Source organism: Canis lupus, chromosome 24, assembly GCF_003254725.2.
Source record: "Canis lupus dingo isolate Sandy chromosome 24, ASM325472v2, whole genome shotgun sequence".
NCBI lineage: Eukaryota > Metazoa > Chordata > Mammalia > Carnivora > Canidae > Canis > Canis lupus.
This window is the reverse complement of record NC_064266.1, coordinates 4738252-4765315: the sequence shown is the minus strand read 5'-3', so window position 1 is coordinate 4765315 and position 27064 is coordinate 4738252. Positions and strand designations below refer to the sequence as shown.

General features: G+C 42.1%; 1 protein-coding gene across 5 annotated transcripts in view; it reads left to right on the top strand.

Moving 5' to 3' along the window:
- DTD1 (D-aminoacyl-tRNA deacylase 1) overlaps nucleotides 1–27064 on the top strand; it is a 184204-nt gene that overhangs the window by 1892 nt on the left and 155248 nt on the right. For 4 of the 5 annotated variants that reach the window (XM_025469161.3, XM_025469157.3, XM_025469158.3 and 1 more), the window contains exons 2-4: nucleotides 4369–4459; nucleotides 6603–6838; nucleotides 25818–25924. In XM_025469161.3, the coding sequence (XP_025324946.1) occupies nucleotides 4369–4459; nucleotides 6603–6838; nucleotides 25818–25924 (434 nt within the window). Of the gene's footprint in view, nucleotides 1–4121; nucleotides 4260–4368; nucleotides 4460–6602; nucleotides 6839–25817; nucleotides 25925–27064 lie in introns of those variants that run through there. The other variant, XM_025469160.3, reaches the window with a different exon arrangement.

Here is a 27064-nt window from a genome sequence, read left to right as displayed (position 1 = left end):
AGATTGGTCAAGCACATTTTGATGCTTTGGCATGGCTATTGTGATAATCTAATTTTAAAAGCTTTATTATGGGACATTTCAAACATATTCTTTTTTTTTTAAAGATTTTATTTATTTATTCATGAGACACACACACACACACAGAGGCAGAGACACAGGCAGAGAGAGAAACAGGTTCCATGCAGGGAGCCCGACGTGGGACTCAATCCCGGGACCCCAGGATCACACCCTGGGCCAAAAGCAGACGCTAAACCACTGAGCCATCCAGGGATCCCCTCAAACATATTCATTTAGTTACACAGGCGGCAAGGTGTGGTAATTCCCATGTCCCATCACTCAGCTTCAGCAGCTAAAATCTGAATAGAATCACAGAATGTTGGGAAGAGGGTCTAAAGTGGGTTTGAATGAGTTAATTTCAGAGATTATGAATTCTTGAAGAAGTCAGTGGTGGGCACCTGGGTGGCTCAGTGGTTGAGCGGCTGCCTTTGGCCTAGGGCGTGGTTCTGGAGACCTGGAATCAAGTCCGGTAACAGGCTCCCTGCGTGGAGCCTGCTTCTCCCTCTGCCTGTGTGTGTCTCTCTCTCTGTGTCTCTCATGAATAAATAAATAAAATATTAAAAAAAAAAGAAAATAAAGAAGAGGCCAGTGGTGATGATGGTATACATGGGAAATTGACCAAATATCTCAGGTCTTTTCTAGCCCTGTGATCTGTTGTCTAAAATGGCGATTCTCAAGTTTTTTCCCTTGGGAATCCATTTGTCTATAATAAAAGATCCCTTTGGACCTCCTGGTTCTTATACTTGTACCTGGAGGTGGAGAGCAAAACTATTCCAAAATAAGAGAGCAACTCACATATAGGCTTTGGGGCATAATTTGTTTCTTATTAAGACAAGTAATACATTATAAAAATGTTGAAACTGTTCAATTTTTTTTTTTTTTTAAGATTTCTTTGAGAGAGAGCTTGAGCAGGGGGAGGGGCAGAGGGAGTGGGAGAAGCAGGCTCCCTGATGCACAGGGAGAGCCCCCTGCCAGGCTTGATCCCAGGACCTTGGAACCATGACCTGAGGCCAAGGCAGATGCTTAACTGACTGAGCCACCCAGGCGTCCCCCTTTTTAAAAATATATATTTTTAAAAGATTTTACTTATTCGAAAGAGAGAACACACAAGAGAGTGGCAGAGGGAAAGCATGAAACTCTTCAGATAGTGATTTGAATCACTTTGAATAGTGATTCTTTTTTTAGAATCTGTTCTGAGAATACTAATTGTAGGAAAAGATTTGGAGGGATGAATAGGCAGAGCAAGGAGGATTCTCAGAGAAGTGAAACTACTCTGTAGGATACTGTAATGGTGGGTACATGTTATTGTATATTTGTCCAAATCTATAGAATGTACAACATCAAGAGTAAACCCTAATGTAAACTATGGACTTAGAGTGGTAATGATGGGTTATTGTAGGTTCATCAGTTGTAAAAAAATGTACCCCTGTGGTGGAGAAGCTATGCATTTATGGGGGCAGTGAATTATAGTACCCCCTTTTTCTTTTTTTTAGAGGAGGTGGAGCAGAGGCAGAGAGAGAATCTTAAGCAGACCCCACACCCAGTACAGAGCCCAATGCAGGGCTCCATCTCCTGATCATGGCTTGAGTGGAAATCAAGAATAGGACACTTAACCGACTGAGCCACCGGGTGTCCTGAATCTCTGTATCTTTGCTCAATTCTGCTGTGAACCTAAAAATGCTCAAAAATGAAAGTCTAATGTCTAGTATATAAAGATTTTCCCCACAGTGTTATTTATTGAAGTGAGAATTTTGAAACAAACCGTATATCTAGCCAAATGGGATGATTAGTTTGTGCATTGGATAGAAGTAACTATTCAACTTGATGAGATGTGACTATGAAAAGATGTTTAGGAAGAGCTTATAACATGAAAAATCCTTATACACTGTTAAGAGAAAAGATGAGACACAAAAATTCATATACAGTGTTATTAAAGTAATTGAAAACAAATATGAAAACCTGTGGATAGAGAAAATATCAAAAGGAAGTCATTAAAATATTAAAGTACTTGTCTTTTCTTTTTTTCTTCCTGTTTCTTATATTTTCCAAATTTTCTTTGATGTGTATGCATTAATTTAATGGTGGGTATAATTCGATAACCATTATTTTTAAGCTTTTAAAACATACTGTGGGGAAAATTTAAGAAAATAATATTGGTCTTGTAAGAAAATAATACTGATATATTTAAAGAACAAATGAAGCCAGAAGCTTTTTCTAAGGTGACACAAACAAGCCAACCACCCAATTGTTTACTGCTTATTTCAGATTAGATTCTTTCTGTTTCAGCTTCTGAGTCATTGGCACAAAGGACAGTAATCACTTATAGTCCATTATAAGCAAAACACAGAAGAAAATAGTTCTTAGCATAAAAAGAAGAGAAATTAGGCTTTATTGGTATTTAGGTTGGAATGGGTTGGTGCTGACACTCCCCTGGAGACTGCAGGTCAGGTGGTCCCTTGTCAGAGGAGTTTTTCATTCTTTTCTTAGCTCGCAGGATACGACAACATGTTCCAATCCATGATGCCTTGTCAGATATATTTATAGATACTATTATCCAGCAGAAGCAAACTACAAGAGAATGACAGAGTCTGCCCTTTCCTGATTGGAACATTAGGTTAATAGATGGTAAAATAACAAGACGTCAGTAATCTAATGAGATTTGACAAAAAGTTGGCCAAAAATTTTGAAAGTTAGAAGATTAACATTTGAAATATGGATTTCGGTTCACCATCATGATGACAGATCTTGGCCTAAGAACTGTGCCAGCACTGAGATACTGCCTAATGGTAGTAGAGTGTACATTTGATTATAAATACATACACAAATATTTGGAATATATATATTTAGAGATTTATTTTTTGTGGATGAGGTGCATGATTAAGAGGGATTTGGAGGTCATTGGCTTAGAATACAAATTAATAGATGTTTGCTGACTTGAAGCCTTTTATTTACTTAATTCTTTTTCAATTTTAAGAGATTTATTTATTTATTTTAGAGAAGGAGGAGAGGGGGTAGAGGAGGAGGGAGAGAGAGAGAGTCTTAAGCAGACTCCATGCAGAGCATGGAGCCCAATTTGGGGGTTGATTCCATGACCCCAAGATCAAGACTCAAGCCAAAACCAAGAGTCAGATGCTCAAGAGAGTCAGCCATGCAGGCACCCTGAAGCTTAACATACATTCATTCATTCATTCATTCATTTATTTATTTATTTATTTATTTAGCTTAACTTTTAAATAGTGTTTTTATGTATAACATTTATCTTCTTGGAGTAAGTAGAAAAATTATTTCTTTATTTTTCTTACATAAATATTTATTGTGTGACCTGTATATTGTGTTACCAAAGTTGCTGATTCCCAAGGAAAGCAGGCATTTCCTTTCTGAGAATTAATACAGCGGAATTGTATTCTTTGGGGAGGAAAACCCTGTTCTGTTTTTACAGATGAGCATGGAAAGTTTGAGGTGTCTTACCCAAGGTAACGCAGATGAAAATGTGGCCCTAAAATTTGGCTTAATGGTTGTTCACTTAACAAGTCATTCATTCCATGGGGTGTCTGGGTGGCTCAGTGGTTGAGCGTCTGCCTTTGGCTCAGGTTGTGATCCCAGGAACCGGGGATTGAGTCCCACATTGGGCTCCCTGTGGGAAGCCTGCTTCTCCCTCTGCCTGTGTGTCTCTGCCTCTCTCTGTGTCTCTCATGAATAAATAAATAAAATCTTAAAAAAACCTCAAGTCATTCATTCCAGATATAAAATCAGGATGGACATAAATCTTGATAGGCTTACTGCATTTATGAAACTTTTTTTTTTTTTGAAGATTTATTTATGTATGATAGACATAGAGACAGAGAGAGGCAGAGACACAGGAGGAGGGAGAAGCAGGCCCATGCCGGGAGCCTGATGTGGGACTCGATCCCAGGACTCCAGGATCATGCCCTGGGCCAAAGGCAGACGCTAAACTGCTAAGCCACCCACGGATCCCCTATGAAACTTTTTAAAAAAGATTTTATTTTATTCATAGGAGATACAGAGAGAGAGGCAGAGACATAGGCAGAGGGAGAAACAGGCTCCATGCAGGGAACCAGATGTGGGACTCCATCCCGGGACCCCGGGATCACGACCTGAGCCAAAGGCAGACAGATGCTCAACTGCGGAGCCACCCAGGCGTCCCTGAAACTCATTTTTAAATACCTACTGACTTTGCCAAAGTAATTATAAGAAGTACATGTGATTTTTAAACATTCCTGTGGTTACTTAAGAGCGTGTCATGGTACCTGTTTGGTTCTGAGTCTCTTTTCACTTTTGTTTCTTTTCTAGTTGGAGGAGAGCAAATAAGTGCTATTGGACGGGGCATCTGTGTGTTGCTGGGTATTTCTCTGGAAGATACACAGAAGGAACTGGAACACATGTACGAGGCGGATTTCTAGGTCATTGCTATTTGAATGGGATATGTAGTGGTATAGATATATACCTGTAGATATCTATATCTGTATATTTCTGTCTGCTTACCTACCTATCTAAACTCTATATGTATATGGGGTGCCTGGGTGGTGCAGTCAGTTAAATGACCAACTCTTGGTTTCAGCTCAGGTCATGATCTCCATGTTGTGAGACTGAGCCCTGAATTGGGCTCCATGCTCAGTGTGGAGTCTGCTTTAGATTCTTTCTCCTTCTCCCCCTTCTGCTCATGCTCTCTCTCTCTCTCTCAAATAAATAAATAAATAAATAAATAAATAAATCTTTAAAAAAGTTGCATATATATGTACACTGGGAACTTCCATAGTATTTTGGTCCTGTGAAGTGAGCTGCTGTGACTTTTATCTGTGTTGGATTTGATGTAATATGGCTATCTCCGTGTTCCTTTCCTTTTCTTTTCTTTTTTTTTAAGATTTCATTTATTTATTCACGAGAGACACAGAGAGAGGCAGAGACACAGGCAGAGGAAGAAGCAGGCTCTTTCAGGGAGCCCGATGTGGGACTCAGTCTCAGGACCCCGGATCATGACCTGAGCCAAAGGCAGATGCTCAACCACTGAGCCACCCAGGTGCCCCTGTCTCCGTGTTTCAGATGAGGAGACCAAGGAAGTGTAATCTGTCCAGTGACACCCTGCTACATTAGCAGCAGAGCTGGAACTCAAAAGCCTCAGTTCCTGTTTGGTCCTTTACCCATGAACCATTCTCATAATGTAGAACCAAACTTTTTTTCTTATGAGTGTTTTCTGTTTTCAAGTAGAGCAGTATGATCTGGGCACTATTTATGTCTTTAAAAAAATGTTCAGTTGTTCATTGGATCTCTGGGGGTCAGAGAGTTAAATGACTTGCCTAAGATCATGAACGTGTATATAGTAAAAAGCCTGAATTCAAATTAGAATCTAGACTACCTGACTTGAAAGCTGGTGCTCTTTCTGACTATGGTAGGGGAGTTTGCCATTGCTTTCTCCTGACTGGCTCTCAGCACAGGCAGCCTCACCTGTCCCCATACTTACCCCGCCCCTGCCCCCAGCACCACTTGGCACATTTGCTTTAGACTTGTGATCTGTGGATTCTGCCTGTTGGGGCCTATACCTGGGTGTAATTCCATCCGATTGTCCCTTTTGTAGTAGGTTGAAAATCAGATTTGGAACCTAATTCCTGCTAAGGAATAAATGTTCTCTGCTTCTCTTCCTTGTCACAGTGGCTGCTCTTTGTCATCCACATTTATAAGGAGGCCCTCCTAGGGCTTAAGAGGCATGGGACATAGTTGTTAGGGAGGCTTTTGCCAGGTCTTTTTGCATATTTGCAATAAGCATGAGTTTTCTCTAGGGTGTTTGCCCACTTCTTCATTTTGAGTAGTTCCAAGAAAGGATGTTAAAGTGGGATATCATTTATTTCAGTGTAAAGATTGAATTTTTCTTTTTTTTTTTTTTTAATTTTTATTTATTTGTGATAGTCACAGAGAGAGAGAGAGAGAGAGAGAGAGAGGCAGAGACACAGGCAGAGGGAGAAGCAGGCTCCATGCACCGGGAGCCCGACGTGGGATTCGATCCCGGGTCTCCAGGATCACGCCCTGGGCCAAAGGCAGGCGCTAAACCGCTGCGCCACCCAGGGATCCCTAGATTGAATTTTTCAATTAAAAAAATTGAACCCACGTCTTGACATATCCACCAACCTGAAGGAGCAGTTGGTGGATGGTTGTTCTTAGCTCAGGTTTGCATGGGTAGCTGCCTGTGAATTGGAGGAACTGGCCAAAAAAATAAAAAATAAAAAATAAAAAATAAAAAATAAAAAATAAAAAATAAAAATAAAAAAAAAAGGAATCCTAAAACAACCCTGTGAAGTAAGTCTGTTACTACCTCATATTACAGATGAGGAAACTGAGGCATAGAGTGGATAAATAACTTGCCCAAGGCCCAAGTAACTTCCTTCTTCTGTCTTTATATATATGTAATACACATAACATTATGTCAACATTATGTCCTTGTTCGACAGGATGCTGGTAACACTTGGGGGTATGGAGAATGTTGGGGGGCTTATGATTCTTCAGATAGCTCTTGTCACTGTTTTCTCCCTCAGGGTCAGAAAGATTTTAAACCTGCGCGTGTTTGAGGATGAAAGTGGGAAGCACTGGTCGAAGAGTGTGATGGACAAACAGTACGAGGTGCTGTGCATCAGCCAGTTCACACTCCAGTGTGTCCTCAAGGGGAACAAGCCTGACTTCCACCTGGCAATGCCCACGGAACAGGCAGAGAGCTTCTACAACAGCTTCCTGGAGCAGCTGCGGAAGACGTACAGGCCGGAGCTCATCAAAGGTAGGCAGGAGGGCGAGCCCACCCAAGAAGAGAGTCTCTGGACACTTACAGCTGGAGGAAAAGAGAATCTGCCATTACAGCTGCTCCTTTTCCAGAAAGTTTGTTGTTTGTGCTTATTACTTCCTTCAAACAACATAGCTAGTGCTGTGGTACGAGTCATCTGAATGCTCCTGATCCTGTTTACCCTTCTTTAGTCTTCTGTTCACATGTGGAATGTTTACCATCTTGGAAGTGTGTTTGATACAGTGGTGTTTCATTTTGTTTGCTTATCATGTCTGACAGGGAATATAATGCAAACCACAAATGTGAGCCACATGCCATTTTAAATTCCTAGTAGACATATTAAAAAAGAAGTAAAAAGAAACAAGTGAAATTAATTTAAAAATATATTTTATTTAACCTAATATATCCAAAATAGTATGATTTCACCTCATAATCAATATAAAAAGTTGACTGATAGAATTTTCATTCCTTTTTTGGTGCTAAAGTTTTCTAAATCTTGGTGTGTAGTTTATATATACAGCCCGTCTCAATTTTGACCCGGCACATTTCAAGTACCCGACACCTGTGTGTGCTTAATGGCTGTCATATTGGACAGTGAAGGTTTAGGTCTTTGACGAACTGCTTATTGGTGAGAATGCCAACCTGCTTTGACTGACTGAGATTTAGTCTAGAAAATGCCTTGGAATAGTGATCCTGGTTTATAGGAGAATTAGGAATCTGAAATTATGAATCTGTTTAAGGTGGCCATTCATTTCTGTTCTGTTTTTATGTTTCTGAGGGCCATTAAAAACCATCACAGGGATCCCTGGGTGGCGCAGCGGTTTGGTGCCTGCCTTTGGCCCAGGGCGCGATCCTGGAGACCTGGGATCAAATCCCACGTCGGGCTCCCTGCATGGAGCCTGCTTCTCCCTCTGCCTATGTCTCTGCATCTCTCTCTCTCTCTCTCTGTGTGTGTGACTATCATAAATAAATAAAAATTAAAAAAAAAAAAACCATCACATTCTGCCTTTCTCTTCAAAGTTATTAGAATATTTAGCCTCCTTTGGTAATACATCTCAGTGTATGTAGTGTAAGTAGAATGTCTTAGTATCTGCAGTTTCTTTTGCTGCCATCATTCCCTTTTGTAGACATCTAAGAGTTGTTAATAGTTAACTGTATTATTTCCTGTACTTTGACTTTCTCTGAAGAAACAAAACTTGATCCCTTGTTTCTTGGACCCATTTTAACCTTAAGGAATAGAGTTTATTGCCTGATTTTGTTTTTGTGTTTTTTTTTTAAATGTTTTTTTTTTTTTTTTAATTATTTATGATAGTCACAGACACACAGAAAGAGAGAGAGAGAGAGGGGCAGAGACACAGGCAGAGGGAGAAGCAGGCTCCATGCACCAGGAGCCCGACGTGGGATTCGATCCCGGGTCCCCAGGATCGCGCCCTGGGCCAAAGGCAGGCGCCAAACCGCTGCGCCACCCAGGGATCCCTATTGCCTGATTTTGAAGGTCTACAGTAAAGCCCCACATTGAGGATTGTCAGCTCATCAGATTCACTTATGTTTAGAAGAGTCGTATTCTTATCCTTCTTCAGCATTTCCTTTGATCTTAATTCTCCTCTTACCTGTTGCCATGATCAGGACACCCCTGCCTTAAATTAAATCCCAATCTTTACTTGGGTCCTGGTAGGGTAGAATGGATTTGCCTCTTCTGGAAATAATCCCAAGTTTTAGAGCTCCATTCACAAGTCTGGTTATAGATGTCTCCAGTACTTTTTCCCACCCTGTGTCCCCTGGGATCCTTCGGCATGGCTTTGCTGCAAACTTGTTTCTTCCTAGAATTAGCATTTAAGTCAGGTCCTCTGAATAATTATTTTTCTGTGCTGAGCTGAGAATTAAATGCTGTCATCATTGTCTTCTCTGCTTGATGTTTGTAGAATCATCCCATTTTTGAGTAATCTCAAATATTTTAGAATGTACTGAAGTCCCTTGAAAGGATGAGCACAAGGAATATCATAAAAGCATAAGTGAAGGCACTTGAAATGGGAGAACACTAGTGGTTGTTAAGGTATGCTCAAGTGAAAACAAAACAGCTTTCATCTGAGTCCTTAAAGAGGAGTGTTTTGTGTTTTATTAGGTGTTTTGTGTTCCTTTTACTTTTTGCAATGATGTCTATTTTATCTGGATAATTCTGTTAAGTGCCTGAAGCAATGTACTATTAGCAATATAATTTTATAATGGTTGACAATTTAAGTTTGTGGGGGATATGATACATCTGATCATTTTGATGAAAAATTTATGTGATTTATGCGAAGAGTCTTAATCAAAATTTATTTCCAAATCCTTTGGACTTTCAGAAACACTTAAGTGATACAAAGTGCCTCTCTTGCTCTTTCAGCTCTTTATCTCTTTTATGGTCTTTGGTGGAATAAGATGCAGAGAGTATGTTTTACATGCTTGCTGTGTGTGTTCTTAATTTTGAGTTTTTAGCTTCCAGTTCCAATATGGAAAGCCCTCTGAGAGCTGAAGGGATGATGGAACACAAACCAACTGCTAATAAATACATTTTCTTAATTTTAGGATTCTTGGGGCTACTTTGGCAATTTTAAGACTTAAAGTAGTTTACTTTCCTTTTTGCAAAAAATTTAAAATATTTTTCCAGTTTTATTGAATATAGTTGACATGTAACACCCTATTAGAATCGTAAAACATGATGATTTGATACATGGGTATATTGTGAAATGATCAGTGTTATGTTCAGTTAGTTCATTACCTCACGTAGTTACAGTTTTACTTTTCTTGTGATGAGAACTTCTTAGATCTTCTCTCCTAGCAACTTTGATATATGTGATACAGTATTGTTAACTTGTCACTGTGCCATACCTTATATCCCAGAATTTATTAATCTTAATAACTAGAAGTTTGAATCTTTTGGCCATCTTCATCCATTTCACCCGCCCTCTACCCCTGCCTCTGGCAACCACTAATCTATTCTCTGTATCTCTGAGATTGGTGTTTTAGATTCTACACATGTGGGAGACTGTATAGTATTTGTCTTTCTCTGTCTGACTGAAAGCCCTTCTGGTCCATCCATATTCTTGCAAATGATAGGATTTTCTTCTGTTTTTATGGCTGAATAGTATTCTGTTGTGTCTCCATATCACCTCTTCTTTATGGATTCATTTGTCAGTGGAGACTTAGGCTGCCTCCATGTCTTGGCTTTTGACTTAATTAGATTTAACATTTATTTTCACTCTCTTCCTCTTTAATGACTAGAACTCTACTTTAAATTAATGTATATAAATTAATTACATTATTTATATAAATAAATCGAATCATTTCTCTTCCTTGTTGTTAAGGATTGCATAGCAGGAAGATTGTCCAGTTTATTCCCTGTCTCTGTTATGTCCTTGCCCTGCCTAGTGCCCATGTGCTTTCAGGCTTTTCCTTACTAGTTCCAGTTCTTACCCTGGGCATGGCCCAACTCAGCTGTCTTTAGTGAAGCAGGTTTATTGCTTTACGATTGAAGCATGTGAAGGTACAGTGAATTCGGTTTCAGCTTGAGCTGGATTCCCTCTGTCATCACTACTGGGATTGTTTTATCTGGGATTCTCTGAGCCCTGGTTTCCCCCATGCATGTCAGCCATGTCCTCAGGTAGGCCATGATGGTTGCAGTCTTCATAGTTCACCATCCCAAGAAGGAGATTGAGCCTTTGTCTCTGCGTTTCAAGCAGAAGTCCTGAAGGTTACTTTGATTGGGCCAGCTTAGGTAGCATGTCCATTCTTGAGCCAGTATGGGATCGACTCTATGACTCAGCTTAGGTCATATGTTTCATAGAGTGTAGAGTTGACCTCCTGGGGACCACCTGGAGCCACAGTTGAAGTCTGGGGCTGTTGGGAAGCGGGGTGGGGGGAGAAATGTCTGCTAGGAGGGCTACCGGAAAGTCCCACTTGAGTGTCCTTGACTTGCTTTATTGATGGCCACTGGGAGGTGGGATTAATAGAGGGAGTTGGGCAGGTTATTAGGTGGTCCTAGCAGAACTCTGCCTTTCTGGCAGGGACATGGAGGGAGGCTGTCATAGATGTGTGTGCAGTTAATGAGGGAGGGCCCTGAGAGGGAGAAGTAAGTGGCATAATTCCCCTAACTGGCTCTTTGAGGCCTATTCCACCCCAAGTGGCCTTGAGTTGGTACTTGAAACCATAGTGATCCACCATACCCACTTGACCAGAATTTTTAATATCCTTGACGTGTTTGGGTATAGTCTGTTTGGTGTCCCCAGACATTGCTTAGGCCATGATACCCCTCCCCACTCTGGTCCAGTTCTGCTGGCCCCCTGACCCTTTGGCTTTGTGAGGGCATCTCCTCTTCTTAAGAACTTGCCTACCTTGGCTTATGCTTCTACTAGCTATTGCTGCTTAACATACCATCCCAGAACTTAGTGGCTTAAAGATAACCTTTCTAGGGGTGCCTGTGTGGCTCAGTTGGTTAAGTGGCTGCCTTTGGCTTAGGTCATGATTCCAGGGTCCTGGGATCAAGTCCCATGTCAGCCTCCCTGCTCAGCGGCGAGCTTGCTTCTCTCTCTCTCCCCTGCTTGTGCTCTCTCTTGCGTGTGCTCTCTCTCTCTCAGATAAATAATAAATACAATCTTAAAAAACAACAAAAAAACAAAACCATCCTGTCTTCCTCACAATTTTGTGCGTCAGGAATCTAAGAGGGGTTTTGCTGGGTGCTTGTCTCTGATCTATTTGTGTTGGCTGGGGCTAGGGATCTACTTCTAAGATAGCCCGTGTTTCATCTTGCTTCTCTCCTCCTCCCCACCTCATCTTATTCTCCAGGGTCGGTCTCCCCCTCCCAATTACTTGGGCTTCTCACAGCTGGGCGGTCTCAGGGTAGTTTGATTTCTAACTTGCGGCTGACTTTTCCCACAGCGAACACTCCCAAGACCAGGTATTTTAAAAGCTAGGAAATGAGAGTGCTAGCCCCTCAAGGCCAGGCTTGGAAGGGAGTGCAGCATCACTTCTGCCATATGCTATTGGACAAAGCTGTCTCACAGCCCACCCAGATTCCAGGGGAGGGCTGTAGACCACTTTGCAATGGAAAGAATTTCAGAGTTTGTGGCCATCATTAATCCTGCACAGCTCTTAACTCTGGTGTTCTCAAAACGTTTTTCTTATTCTCTGGCTCTTCTGCCAATAATTGATTTAGGGGGAAAAACCCAGTGTATACATTTATCAGTTTTTGCTCTCTGCTACAGAATGAGCCAGAGGTTAAGGGTACCTTATTGGACACCCAGACTGACTGAGTGGGCCCAGGAAATTAGGTCCAGATATGGCCCTCAGCAGCCCCTTGGGAATCTTCATTCCTTCAGAAAAAGGACTGAAAGTCCTGTTTAGTGGGAGGCATTAAAAGCTGTCAAAGTTGAGTTTTAAACATACAGTACCTTTATAGTTAGGAAAAAAATGAATATTATACCAAAATGGAAGAGTTGAAAGAGAGATCTCTGCTCTCAAACTTCTTGTTCCAACATTGAGCCATTTGTAATGGGCCCAGGGAAACAATCACCTGTAGGCTTTGTTGAGCAAATCAGAAGCTGCCACGATATTAAAAAGAGCTACCTGTGTTTCTCTGTGGGGTCTGATCTTTTGTGGGTGGTAAAGAGCTAGAAGAACGTGGAAAGACATTTCAGGAGTACAGCAGCTCTTTGATTGCTTCTTCAGCTCTGTTCGCTCCATGGGGCATCCATTATGTCCAAGGCTCCTGCAGGTTCGTTCACAAAGAGAAGGCGCCAGGAGGAGGAAGCCCACATCTAGTGTTTGCTTTGTGGTTAGTGTTTAATTTTTGGATTTGTTTAATGTCTTACTCTTTTTACTACATACAGCATGTTAGCAGCCTGAGTAAGCTTTCAGTGGAAGCCTGTTTTATATACTTTGACAAGGGCTGTAATGCCAGAAGCATTATTGTTAATGTAAAGTTAGGAAATCACAATGTAGGATCACATCTTCATCGTTGATAAATGGCAAGTTTGGTGGACTGTGGCACAGGCCGATGGCTCTCCTGAAGTTTGATGCAGATGTGTGACTCATGTTGGCCAAGTCAGTTAGTTTTTGGCACTCCTTTCTTTCATTCCTTCTCTTCAGTGATTTGCTGAGAGGGAGAAGCAGCATCCCCGTTGAGCAGAGAGCAACATGTGGGGCTCGATCCCAGGGCTCTGAGATGACGACTTGAGTTGAAAGCTGATGCTTCACCAACTGAACCACCCCAGCGCCCAACCTCCCACTTTTGTTTTCAATTTTTTTTTTCATTTTTTTTTTTTCATCCACTTTTGTTTTCAGATCCCAATCTTGATTCCTTGATTTGCTTAGTTGATTTTACAAGGTGAACAACAGCCTACTTTTTACCAGTTCTCCTTTCCCCACCTAACTGTTTAGAGTCACATTAAAAACAGTGTTCTCGATGTCGATGTGGTGGTGGTTCAGTACCCTGCAGTAACGATAGAGTGCCTTATGCATCACACTGTAGGTGCTCAGTTATTTTGTGTGACAGATGCCCCCCAGGCCTAGGGAGATGAGAATAGGCTCATTATGGTGACAGTATTGTTCTATCCATCTCCTTCCTCTCTGAGCTCCTTCTTCCTCTCACCTTTATTCTCTTCACCCCTTTTATCTCAGTTCCTGAGTCCCTCCCTACTCTGGTCGTGAATTGTGGGGTCAGCCTCTTTTTCTTGCCCATTAGAGTCTGTTGTTGTAGCTCAATTTGAAGAAATAAGGGCCATTAAAAAAAAAAAAAAAAAAAGAAGATACAGGGGTCCCTGCGTGACTCAGTCATTTGCCTTTGGCTCAGGTCATGATCTCAGGGTCCTGGGATTGAGCCTTGCATGGGGCTCTCTGCTTAGTGGGGAGTCTGCTTCTCCCCATCTCTCTACCTCTTTCCCCTGCTTGTGTTCACTCACTTGCTCTCTTTCTCTCTCAAAGGAATAAATAAAATCTTTAAAAAAAAAATAAAAAAGAAGATCCCGGCATAGGTGGGAAGAAACTCGTTGTTATCATAATCCAAGGACCTGAAATAACCCAGGATGAAGGGAAGAGTCTGAAGTTCTCAGCTGGAGAAATAGGACCAATTTAAAACCATATTGATTTGGGGTCTACAAATTCAGAAATATTGATATATTAGTTGGTTCTCTATATTTTCTTCAATGGGTATATTAAACAAATAATACTATGCATGGTATAGTATCTCAATTGTTTTTTTCATTGTTGTGCCCTGAGGGGATCCTCCAGTTTACTAATGTTTTCTTTGACCATGTCCAGTCTGGAGTTTAGTGTGTCATTTGAGTTTTAAGTCAGTCACTTATTTTTTATTCTCAGTATTTATTTGTTCTTTCTAAAGTTAACTCATTTTTTATTGTGGTAAAATACATGTAACATAAAATTAACCATTTTAAAGCATGGAGTTAAGTGATTGTGTATTCACAGTGTTATGAAATCATCACCACCGTCTAGTTTCAAAACATTTTTATTACCCTGAAAGGAAACCCTATGCTCTTTAAGCAAGCACTCTCCATACTCCCCCATCCCTAGCTCTTGCAACCAGGAATCTGCCTTTGGTCTCTATGGATTTGCCTCATCTGAATATTTTATAGAAATGGAACATAGAATATGCAGTCTTTTGTGTCTGGCTTCTTTGACTTTGCATAGTGTAATCAAGGTTCATCCTTTGAACATACATTGTGCTTACATACATGTGTACGTGCACTATAGCGTGTATCAGTACTTCGTTTCTTTATTTTATTTTTTTTAAAGATTTTTTTTATTTATTCATGACAGATACGCACACAGAGAGAGGAGAGGCAGAGACACAGGCAGAGGGAGAAGCAGGCTCCATACAGGGAATCTGATGTGGGACTCGATCCGGGGTCTCCAGGATCATACCCCGGGCTGAAGGTGGCGCCAAACCACTGGGCCATCGGGGCTGCCCTACTTCATTCCTTTATATGAAGAATATTGCATTGCATAACTATATCACATTTTGTTTATCCATGCATTCATTGATGGACATTCCCAGCCTTTTAGCTATTGTGAATAGAGCTGCTATAAACATGTGTGGACAAGTTTTTGGTTGAGCACCTGTTTTCAGTTCTTTTGGTTAACATACTCAGGAGTAGAATTGCTGGATCATATGAAAATTCTGTTTAACTTACTGAGGTACAGTCCAATTGTTTTCTTTTTTTTTCTTTTTTTAAAGATTTTATTTATTCATAAGAGACACAGAGAGAGAGAGAGAGAGGCAGAGACACAGGCAGAGGGAGAAGCAGGCTCCATGCAGGGAGCCTGATGTGGGACTCGATCCCGGGCCTCCAGGATTACGCCCTGGGCTGAAGGTGGCACTAAACCGCTGGACCACCCGGGCTGCCCCCAATTGTTTTCCACAGTGACTTTTTACATTCCCACCAGCCACGAGGGTTCTGATTTCTCTGCATCCTTGCCAGCACTTGTTATTTCTTTTTAAATTTTTATTTATTTTTTGGTTATAGCCATCCTGGTGAATGTGAAATGGTACATCAATATGATTTTGATTTGCATTTTTCTAATGGCTAATGATATTGAGCATCTTTTCATGTGTTTGTTTGCCATTAGTATGTCTTCTGTGGAGAAATAGCTATTCAGATTCTTCATTCATTTAAAATTGAATTGTTTGAGGGACACCTGGGTGGCTTGGTTAGCTAAATATTTGGCTCTTGATCCCAGCTCAGGTCTTGATCTTAGGGTTGTGAGTTCGAGTCTTATGTTGGGGCTCACAATTAAAATTCATTGGTTTGTCTTTTTGTCATTGAATTGTAAGTAATTTATAAATTCCAGATCCCGGACCCTTATTATATACATGATTTGCAAATATTTTCTACCATTCTGTGGATTGTCCTTTCGCTTTCTTGATAGTGTCTTTTGATGCACAAAAGTTTAAAAGTTTTGTTTGTTTTTGGCTCAAAGTGGGGCTTGAAAACATGACCCAGAGATGGAGAGTCTTATGCTCCACTGATTGAGCCAGCCAGGCACTCCTAAAATTTTTTTATTGAAGTGTAGTTGATATACAATATTATATTAGTTTCAGGTGTGTAACATAATGATATGACATTTATATGCATTACAAATGCTCACCATAATAAGTGTTGTTTCCAACTGTCACCATACAAAGTTATTACAGTATTATAGACTACATTCCCTGTGCTTAATTTATATCCCTGTGACTTACTCATTTTATAATTGGAAGTTTATACCTCTTAATCCCATTTACCTATTTTACTCATCCTCTACCCTTAAAAGTTTTTAATTTTGATGAAGTCCAATTTTATCTTTTTTTCTTTTGTGTTTTGGTTTTATATTTAAGAAACCATTCCCAAAATCCGTTGTCATGAAGGTTGACCTTATGGTTATTTCTCAGAATTTTACAGTTTTAACCCGTGCAGTTAGGTCTTTGATCCATTTTGTGTTAATTTTGGTATGAGGTAAAGATCTAACTTCATTCTTCTGCATCTGAATATCCAGTTGTTCTATCACCAGTTGCTGAAAAGGCCATTCTTCTCCATTGAATGGTCTTTGTACTCTTGTTGACTTTGTACTCTTTTTGTATTATGTTATACATCTATGTATGGGTTTATTTATGAACTCTCAGTTCTATCTCGTCATTCTGTATGCTTATCCTTATGGAAGTGCTTACACTGTTTTAATTACTATAGCTTTGTAGTAGGTTTTGAAATTGAAAAGTATAAGTCTTCTAATATTGTCGTAATTAATTTTTGAATAAGGGAATATGATCAGGTAGTTCATACATCGAAATGATCTGGAAAGGTCTTCCTTGGGGAGTTATGTTCTTTTTTTTTCTTTTTTAAAAAGATTTTATTTATTCATGAGAGACACGGAGAGAGAGAGATAGAGAGAGAGAGAGAGAGAGAGAGAGGCAGAGACACAGGCAGAGGGAGAAGCAGGCTCCATGCAGGGAGCCTGACGTGGGACCCATCCCTGGTCCTCAGGATCATGCCCTGGGCTGATGGCAGCGCTAAACTGCTGAGCCACCTGGGCTGCCCGGGGAGTCATGTTCTCACATGACATCCACTCTGTTTCCCTTACTCTCTATAGGCAATCCTTGTAATTAATTTTTTCTATCTTTGTAGTGCCTCTTCATGCACATGTGAGCAAATATGAATATATATTATAGCTTTCTTTTTATACAAAAGTAGCATCTTTAACAAATTATTTTATTTTATTTTATTTTTTAACAAATTATTTTAAAAAGGATTTCACAGCATGTTCTAGAGATTCTTTCCATATTAATTCATAGAGAACTTCCTCACACCTTTTGTAATAGCTGTGCAGTGTTCTGTGGTGGGAACAGAACCTAGCTTATTTAATTTTAAATCTTGTTTTTTTAAAGATTTTATTTATTTATTCATAAGAGATGCACAGAGAGAGAGAGAGGCAGAGACACAGGCAGAGGGAGAAGCAGGCTCCATGCAGGGAGCCCGATGTGGGACTGGATCCAGGTCTCTAGGATCACTCCCTGGGCTTAAGGCAGCCCTAAACCTCTGAGCCACCTGGGCTGCCCCTATTTTAAATCTTACATAATTTGTATCTTGGACTCTTGGGTTGTTTCTGATTTTTGGGTGTTGAAAACAACAGTGATGCAGTGAATAAATTTGTATATAGGCCATTCATGTTCTGGCAGATATATCTTGGGGATAAATTCTCAAAAGTGGGATTGCTAGATAGAGCTAGATGGCCCTCTATAGGCATTGACCTTTTTTCAGTGTGTGAGGCTGCCATATTCATCACAGTTTTGTTAACAGAATGTATTTTATCTAGAATTTTGTCTTTCTCACAGGTGAAAATGGCATCTCCTTTTAGTTTTAATGTGCAGGATGTGGTTGAACATTTTTCAGATGTTTGTGTGATTTGTATTTCCTTTACCATGAACACTGTTCATGTGCTTTGATTAGGTTATTTCTGTGAGCTTTTCATATATGCCATGAATTGTAGATATTTTTCATGCATTTTGTCATTTGTCCTTTGACCTTGTGCTAACGGTTGTTTGCTGGTCAGACTCTTTTTTAAAAATTTTATTAAGGTTTTTTTTTTCGTTTGTTTATTTAAGGGAGAGAGAGAAAGAGTGTGAGAGAGAAGGAGAGCACAAGCAGGTTGGAGAGGGGACAAGCAGAATCCCTGCTGAGCAGGGAGCCCGATGTGGAGTTCTGTCCCAGAACCCTGAGATCATGATGTGAGCTGAAGGCAGATGCTTAACCAACTGGACCACCCAAGAGCTCCTTTTTCTTTTTTCTTCTTAAATATTTTTTCATTTATTTTAGACATAGAGAGTGCAAATGGGGGGAGGGGTAGAGAGAGAGAGAGAGAGAGAGAGAGAATCCCAAGCAGACTCTGTGCTGAGCATAGAACTATAACCCTGAGATCATGACCTGATCCGAAACCAAGACTTGGATGCTTAACCAACTGAGCTACCAAGGTGCCCCTGTTTTTTTTTGTTTGTTTGTTTTTGTTTTTGTTTTTTTTAAGTAGGCTCCATACCCAGCATGGATCCCAATACAGGGCTTGAACTCATGACCCTAATAACTAAGATCAAGACCTGAGCTGAGATCAAGAGTCAGATGCTCAACTGCCTGAGCCACTCAAGTGCCCCAAGAACAACATTTCCGATCTCTAAGTAGTTGATTTTTAATTTTTTTAAATGTCTGCTGGATTTTGAATCACAGTTTCTTAGATTTCTATAACATTTCTACTCCAGAATTACTAAGAAATCTGGCTGTTCCTCCCTCCTCCCTATCCAGTGCTTTTATGCTTTCATTTTTTTTCTTGAAGATTTTATTTATTTATTTGAGAGAAAAGCAGACACACACACACACACACACACACACACACACACACACACAGTGGTGTGGGGGAGGGGCAGAGGGAGAGGGAGAAGCCGACTCCCTGCTGAGCAAGGAGCCCAATACACGGCTTGATCCCAGGACCCTGAGATCATGACCAGAGCCCACAGCAGATGCTTAACTGACTGAGCCACCCAGGTGCCCCTATGCTTTCATTTTTTATTTTGAAATCTTAGATCAGTTTGGAGTTTATCTTGTATACAATGTAAAGCATGGAATTTATCCTTCTCAGGTAGTTATGAAGTAGTTTCCCAAAAACATTTATTTAAAGAAAACCATCTGTACTTCCACTAATCTGAGATTTTGACTTTATCCTATATTAAATCCCTGTGTTTATGAACTGTAAAGTTTTGTTTCTGTTCTGTTTTTGTTTCCTTTTTGTCTCTTTACATGATGAAGACACATTGTTTCAGTTATTAAAGATTTTGCTATGCTTTCGTATTGTGTAAGATGAGTCTCATCCATATTGCTCTTTGGAGTTTTCCTGCCTATTCTTGTTTTTCTCTATGAATTTTTAAATCAGCTTGTCTAGTTCCAGAAAATCATCTGTGTTATTTTTGTTTGGATAATACTAGATTTATAAATTCATGAATCCTGTGGTCCATGATGATAATCACCATCTAGCATAGTCCCTTATCTCCTTTGATTGTTTTTTGGCCATGGGGTCTCCTGGCTCAGGGGAGGGTCAGAGTTCACAGGTTGGAGTCTACCTTTTTTTTTTTTTTTAATTTTTTATTTATTTATGATAGTCACAGAGAGAGAGAGAGAGAGAGAGGGGCAGAGACACAGGCAGAGGGAGAAGCAGGCTCCATGCAGGGAGCCCGACGTGGGATTCGATCCCGGGTCTCCAGGATCGCACCCTGGGCCAAAGGCAGGCACTAAACTGCTGCGCCACCCAGGGATCCCAGGTTGGAGTCTACCTTTGAACCTCTCTGAGGCTACTCTTGCTGTGTGTCTTTCGGTCCTAGAGGCTTTGAACTGGGTTAAAACCCTGCTGTGAAGCCACTCTAAGGCCATTCTCTTTCCAAAGTGAAAACTTATTCCCTAACCCATGTCCCAACCATCTCTAGCCACATCACCCAACCTAGCACACCACACCAGAGGTTCTACAGTGAGGCTTAGTGATGATATTAATACACTCCATTAATATATGGGATCACAATAAAATGTCAACAACACAGAGATGCACTGAATTTGAATGTAAACTAGAGAAAAATTATAGGTTAAGTTTAAATTCTGTATCATATTCAAGTATAAAGGAATTAAAGTCTAAAATCAAATCCCATGGTCTGATGAGCTCAGAAGTCGCCCTCCTGGTTTCTTACTTTGCTGCTTTTGATGGAAGGGTGTCCTTGCCCAGTGCTGTCCAGGCTCTTTTAGTATGTCTGTACAAGTCCTGCACAAGACCCCGTGTAGGTCTGGTGGGGCCTCAGACACTGCATTGTCCCCACACAGGCTCACTGGTGCCTCAGCAAGGAGGCAGAATGACACCTGGGACCACAGCAGAGCCCAGAGATGTCCAAGCAAAGCTGATGGTCAGAATAAACCTTGCCTTGAGTCTCCCTGTCATGCGAGGAGGGCTGTACCAGTTGCCTTGTATCGACTTTAGCTCAGATGGGAATTTAACTTCCCAGTGAGAGGTTAATATTGGGCTGTTTCCCCTGGCAGCTCCTGTTGCCAGCTCTTTTGTTTGGAATTGGGGTGGCCCCCTTTGATGGCAGGTGCCCTGACCTGGGAGTAGGCACTTTCCATCCCGAGCCACAGGGCCTGTTCGCTAATTCCTCTGGCCATGGAGTCCCAGGCCTGAGACATCTGCCCAGAGGAGGTGTTTCTCCTGAGTGGATTGAACCATGGCAGAGATAAGCAGAGACCACTGATAAGACTGGGCTTGAGCCTGGGGAGAAGCCACAAGATTCCAGGGATTGCCTTTCTAGTTCTCTCCATGGCCCTGGATGTGGAATGGAGTCTGACATTCTAATGCTGCTGACCTAGGCCTGGCTCTCACTCTCTCAGAAACTCAGCTGATAGGGCCTGTGTGCTTTTTCTGACAAGTGAATACTTTCCCCAGCCAAATCATTTAGGAAATGCCATTGCTGGAGCTGCTGGTCTTTGCTGGTGGCTTCCAGAGCTCTTGCCTCTGCTTTGTAGGCTCCCTGGAGCCATACCAGCCCACTGGGGAATCTGTGCCCTACTGGTGGTACCCCAAATCGGCTGAGCCCTCTGGGGAGATAGGGCCAGGAGCACTCTAGTACTAGAGAAGTGGTTCTATACTGGTGGACAGAGCTGTCATAGTGCCAGTGGCCCATCAGGATACATTCTCCTGGGCTCCAGGTATGATCGAAGCCTGTGGGTCTAGACCAGACTCCTTTAGCTGCAGTGGCCCTCGCTTTGCCACATGCTTATCTGACTTTAGCTCATATGGGAATTTAACTTCCCAGTGAGAGGTTAATTTTGGGCTGTTTCCCCTGGCAGCTCCTGTTGCCAGCTCTTTTGTTTGGAATTAGGGTGGCCCCCTTTGGTGGCAGGTGCCCTCACCCAGGTGAGGTGAGTAGGCACTTTCTATCCCGAGCCCCAGTTGAGTTCCCCAATTCTGTACATTTGCTTGATTTCTCATCTCAGCCTATGCACCTGGCATTAGGGCCTCCATCCATAACTGTCTTCCTGGCCTGTCCAGGCTCTGAACAGCTTTAAAGTACAATGAAGAGGAATCCTGGGTGTGAGGACCTTGCCTTAGTGACAGAGGAAGCTGCCTTTGGGGATGTGCTTAGGTGGGCTGGCCTGAGGCTCAGGACCAGTCCCCAGAGATAGGCCAAGTCCCAACCTGGTCATGGCCATGCAGTCGGCTGTGGAAAGGTGCATGGCTTGCTCCCAGTTAGGCCAGGAAACTGTCATGCATTTTGTTCTCCATTTTTCTTTATTTTTATTTTTTATTTTTTTTAATTTTTATTTATTTATGATAGAGAGAGAGAGAGAGAGAGAGAGAGGCAGAGACACAGGCAGAGGGAGAAGCAGGCTCCATGCACCGGGAGCCCGATGTGGGACTCGATCCTGGGTCTCCAGGATCACGCCCTGGGCCAAAGGCAGGTGCCAAACCGCTGTGCCACCCAGGGATCCCTCCATTTTTCTTTAATAGCGTGTTCTTTCCATGTGGTTTTCTTGTCCTGTTCCCCCCAACCCCCCCAGTTGCCCATATTCTCCCATAGACAGTGGGAGTGAGAGCAATAATGGGGACTCCGATTTCCTGCACACTGCTGGGTTGTGGGCCCAGTGCCATGCCTGTACTAACTAATGTGCATCCTTCTGTGGTGACTGCCCTGCTATCGTCCTTGAACACGGGGGGCTCGGAGAGGTGGGACTGGGCCTCTCAGGGATGGTGACCATCAGTCAAGCATTGTTCAAAGGAGTGGGATGTCAGCCTTCACAGGTTAATGGGGTGCACTGGTTTGGACCTGGTAGAGGCCTTGGACAGTGCCTACTAGAAACCAGGTCACAGCAGGTTTGGGGCTCTGGCTGGGAGTTTTCCAGCTGGAAACATGTGGCACAAATGTGCCTGACACATGCTTCTCTTCCAGCTCTAGACAGAACCATGGGACTGATATTTAAGGACGACTTGATTATATCATCACTGGAGCCCAGCTGTGGTTCTACAGATATGTTTCTGTCTTTTAAGATTATTTTTTAAAATGTTTTTATTTCCTCTGGCCAGTATAATTTTTCATGGGGCTTTACTCTTTGATCCGAACTGGAAAAAATGTTCCCCATGTCTTTGGATTTATTGTCTGTACAAATGGAAATTCAGATAATAGTTTGTTCATAAGTGAGGAAAAACAGGAAAAGAAAATAAATTTCTCGCTACTTGGAGTGATAAACATGGTGAAGCATATGTTGTATATCCTGGCAACAGAAATTCAAGGTCGGAAATAATTCCTTTCCTCATGAGTCTGCCTTCAGCTTCTCTGAGGAGTGCAGCCGCTGAAATTTGCCACTAATTGTAGCCATAATTTTAGCATGCAATTAAACACATGATTTCCTTCCCAGCTGATGTCTTTTTAGCTAGTCTGACATGGATAAAACAAAAGCTCTGTAGATTTGAATGGCCACTTTAATTTGATAGAAGTTAAAGGAAAGTCACCATTGTTTGAGCATGCTTGGCTACGCACTTGGAACTAGGTTAATCTTGCCTGTAAAAATGGCGAACAGCATGGGTTCTTCTAATGTAGTTTCTAGAGCTGCTGTCTGAGCATTGAAGAGAAGCGGCCTAAGACCCTCCACAAGGTTAAGGAGGTTGGAGGGACTGATACCAGGGGGAGGAACCAGAGATGAAAATTGTGTGGTCGTGGTGGCAGAAGCCGTGGTTCATGGAGGTCACCTCATGCTGCAGTGGGTCTGGTGTCTGAGCAGAGCTGCTCTCCAGGGAGGGAACCAGAAAGGCCCCAGGCTGGCTTGCTCTGGGCTATTGTGTCCATTTGGTGCTTTTCTTTTCCTCAGCTTCTCTCAGAGAGTCATCTGCTCTGTAAAGGATGTTTTGTGTGAAATTAGGGCTCCTTGCCCAGGGGAGTTTGGGAACTACCAGGGTAAAGAAACTAAATAGGTTTCTCTACTCAAGGAGGTCTTGAGAGCCTGTTATATGCTGCTGTGCTTTGTGATTCTCTGAGGGAGAGTTCAAACAAATGTGGTTTTCCAGAAGTATGTGACTTTATTTTTCTTTATTCAAGGAATACCCTGCAGGGCACAGTGTGGGAAGCACGATTCTGGTTGTGTGGAGCCTCTCGAGCATGACCTCCTCTTTTTTTTTTTTTTTTTTAAGAATTTATTTATTTATGTGAGAGGGAGAAAGCACAAGCAGGAGGAGTAGCAGGCAGAGTCAGAGGGAGAAGCAGGTTCCCTGCTGAGCAGGGAGTCTGATGTAGTACTCGATTCCAGGATCCTAGGATCATGACCTGAGCTGAAGGCAGATGCTTAACCGACTGAGGCACCCAGGCACTCTGAACATGACTTTTTATAACAATAAAGACATATGCTGATCATGTGTGAGTTACTATCCTAAGCACTTGCATACACTGTCTTATGAAATTTTCCCTGTATTTTAAGGTCGTCTTGTTAGCACCCCTGTGGGAAGAAGCTGAGCCATTGTGAGGTTAAAAGAGTTGCCCAGAGCCTCAGAGCTCATGGGCCTGGGCCTGTCCTTCTCTTCCAGCCTGGGTCCTGGTTGTCTTTCAAGTCCTGGACCCTGTGTAGCCTCATCCACGAAGACTTTCTGATTCCCTCCCTATCTCCAGGGGGGAACTTGGGTCCTTCTCTGGTCTCCAGAACCAGAATTTCTCAAGGTCTCTGCCATACTGGGTTGTCACCCCGAGGTGCCCAATTATCCGCCATAGTAGACCACAGGGTTCATGAGCACTAGGCCTGTCTTTGCCTGTGAGCTGAGTCTTTGATCTCTAGCACCACGCCTGGCATGTAGTTGCTGTGAGTGACTTCCACATGTGGACTGGATCTCATATATTCTCTGTTCCTTTATGGTACAGGTGGCAGTAGAAGCGTTCCTGATGGTTCTCAGGTTCTGACGACTCCTACTATTTTTACTCTGGACACAGCTCTTTTCTTATTTTGGATTTAAATTGATACATTTAAATTAAATAAATTTAATTGCTGAACTGTCAAGACCAGTGTGTTCCCTTGAGTCAGCATCCCTATGTGTCATCAGCAGTGGTTAGGCCCAGGGTTTAACAGAGGTACTTGGACGGATGGAGTCAACATTCTGATACTCCACAGCGTCATCTCTCAAAGCATATTCTTGGCTTTCTTTATAAATGTAGTTCAGCATTTGGGGAATGATAGACACAAGTGAGTGGGTTTGGGTATTAAAACAGAAGGTTTTGAATAGGACAAAGAGAAGTGCTCTTTTCTGGGGGAGCCCATGGCCATTTTGAAATGAATCATAGGGAGCAGGATGGTTCCCACAGTGAGGGAGCAGGACCTCCCTCCCCACCTTATCATTTAACTTTTATATTTAATTAGTTTGAAAATTTTAATTATGAAACAAAGTAGATATTTAGTCATGTTTGCCTCTGGTCTGTCTCTCTCAAATCCCACCATCCCCTGCCTTCTCTTTGGTATGAATGTGGTTCTTGTCCTGTGTTTGGCCTTCATCGTTCCTGCTCATGTTTTTTTCATAAATAGATCCGTATATCTATATATCTATAGCTATAAATCATATAACTTGTTTGGGGTATTTAAAAATATCATATAAATAAATAAATGGTATTATGATACATCCTTGTTGCAAGTTACCTTTTTTTTTTTTTAAAGATTTATTTTAGAGAGACTGTGTGTGTGAATGGGGGTAGGAGCAGAGGGAGAGGGAGAGACTCTCCAGCAGACTTCCTTCCCCCTGAGGGCAGAGCCCAGCATATGGCTTAATCCCACAACCTGGAGATCATGACCTGAGCTGAAATCAAGAGCTGGACCCTTAACCATCTGAGCCACACAGGAGCCCCAGCAAGTTATTTTATAAAGATTTGAGATTTGCCCTGTTGAGGCATGTGGCTGCCACGTAGTATCCACTGAGGAATTAAAGCAGAGTTTATGCATTCATCCCCCCAGTGAGGGATGGATTGTATCCAGTTTTTCTGTTATAAACATTGACAGAATGAACACCCTTGAACATTCCTTTTGTGTAAAAGTTTTTGAGTAGATTCTCCAAGGTTGAATTCCAGAGTTGTAGGGTTTATTCAAGCGCCACGATGCCCTCCAAAGTGGTTAAACCAATTTGCCTTCTCCCCCATTTTATAGTCCTGTAAGCCCACATTTCCCCACCCTGGTGTTCTCAGATCTTTTCATTCTTGCCAAATCGCAGAGCTTACAGTGGCACCTCTGCTATTTAATTTTGCATTTCCCTCTCTACTTATGGGGTTGGCCACTTTCCCCCATGTTTACGGGCTAGTCCCGCTCCTCATGTTTCTGGTTACATTGATCTAGATGACTTTTTAGACAGAGTAACCTTGGTCTTAGACAGATGAGACCTCCATCTCTCATAATTGTATGCATTGCTCTTTCAGATGGCAAGTTTGGTACCTACATGCAAGTCCACATTCAGAATGATGGACCTGTGACCATAGAATTGGAGTCCCCGGCTCCTGGCGCTGCTACCTCTGACCCAAAGCAGGTAAGCCTGGACTTTCTTGGGGTCTGTCTTCTGGCTTTTGGCTTTGATTGAGTCCCTGGAGCAGTTATTAGTTTGAGGTGGAGATAAGACTACATTGTGGTAACTTAACATCTATTTTAATACATCCATTTCGAAGAATGCATCTGTTTACACTGCATCCCGTTGGTGCAGTGGTTGGCTGGGCAGCGCTTCTCCCTTGCCTCTTTCCCTGCTGCGAGGTGCCTTGGTGCACACACGCCGCTGGGTGGCAGCAGAGTAGCGGCACAACTCCACTGAGCCCTGGCCTGGCGTCTTTACCAGTTGAGAATGGTTACCTGGGGTGGGTTTTGTCCCAGGTGTGGGTACGTGTGCTACCTGAAGTTCTTTGTAAATCCTTATTTTTCTAAAGCACTGTCTGATCTGGATTTGCTGTAGACAGATCCTGGATCTCTCTAAGCTTTGAGGAAAATTTTAATTAAAAGAGAGAAAAGTATCTGTGATAGTCCTTGTAACTTGTATGGTTCTTATAGATGCTTAACACTTGAGGCATTATTAATGTGCCACTTAATAGCCTTCGAGACACATGGGAGCAAGCAGAGGAGTGAGAACCAAAGGGATATTTCTGTTCTTCCTTCTCCACCTCCTTCCCTCCATTCCTAGGATGCTGTGAAGTGGAATGATGCAGCAGGCAGGAGAAGTATTATATAAATACCAAGTCTGTATGACCTGTTCAAAGTCGTAATGTTTCTTTCATTGATATTTATTGAATAAAATACTCCTGAGATATTCTTTTCACGAGAGTAGAGTAAGAGGGACGCCTGAGTGGCTCAGCGGTTGAGCATCTGCCTTCGGCTTGGGACACGATCCTGGGATCCAGGATTGAGTCTCACGTAGGGCTCCCTGCATGGAGCCTGCTTCTCCCTCTGCCTGTGTCTCTGCCTCTCTCTCTCTCTCTCTCTCTCTCTCTCTGTCTCTCATGAATAAATAAATAAAATCTTAAAAAAAAAAACAAAAACAAAACCAAGAATAGAGTAGGAGAAGATAGCGGAGCCCATAGTCTGAATCTTTATGGATAATGCCTGATTATCTAAATAGTCCCCTGTCCAGCCACGGGGACCGAGGACTCTGGTTGCTTCATGCATCTGCTACTGGGGAACCTTT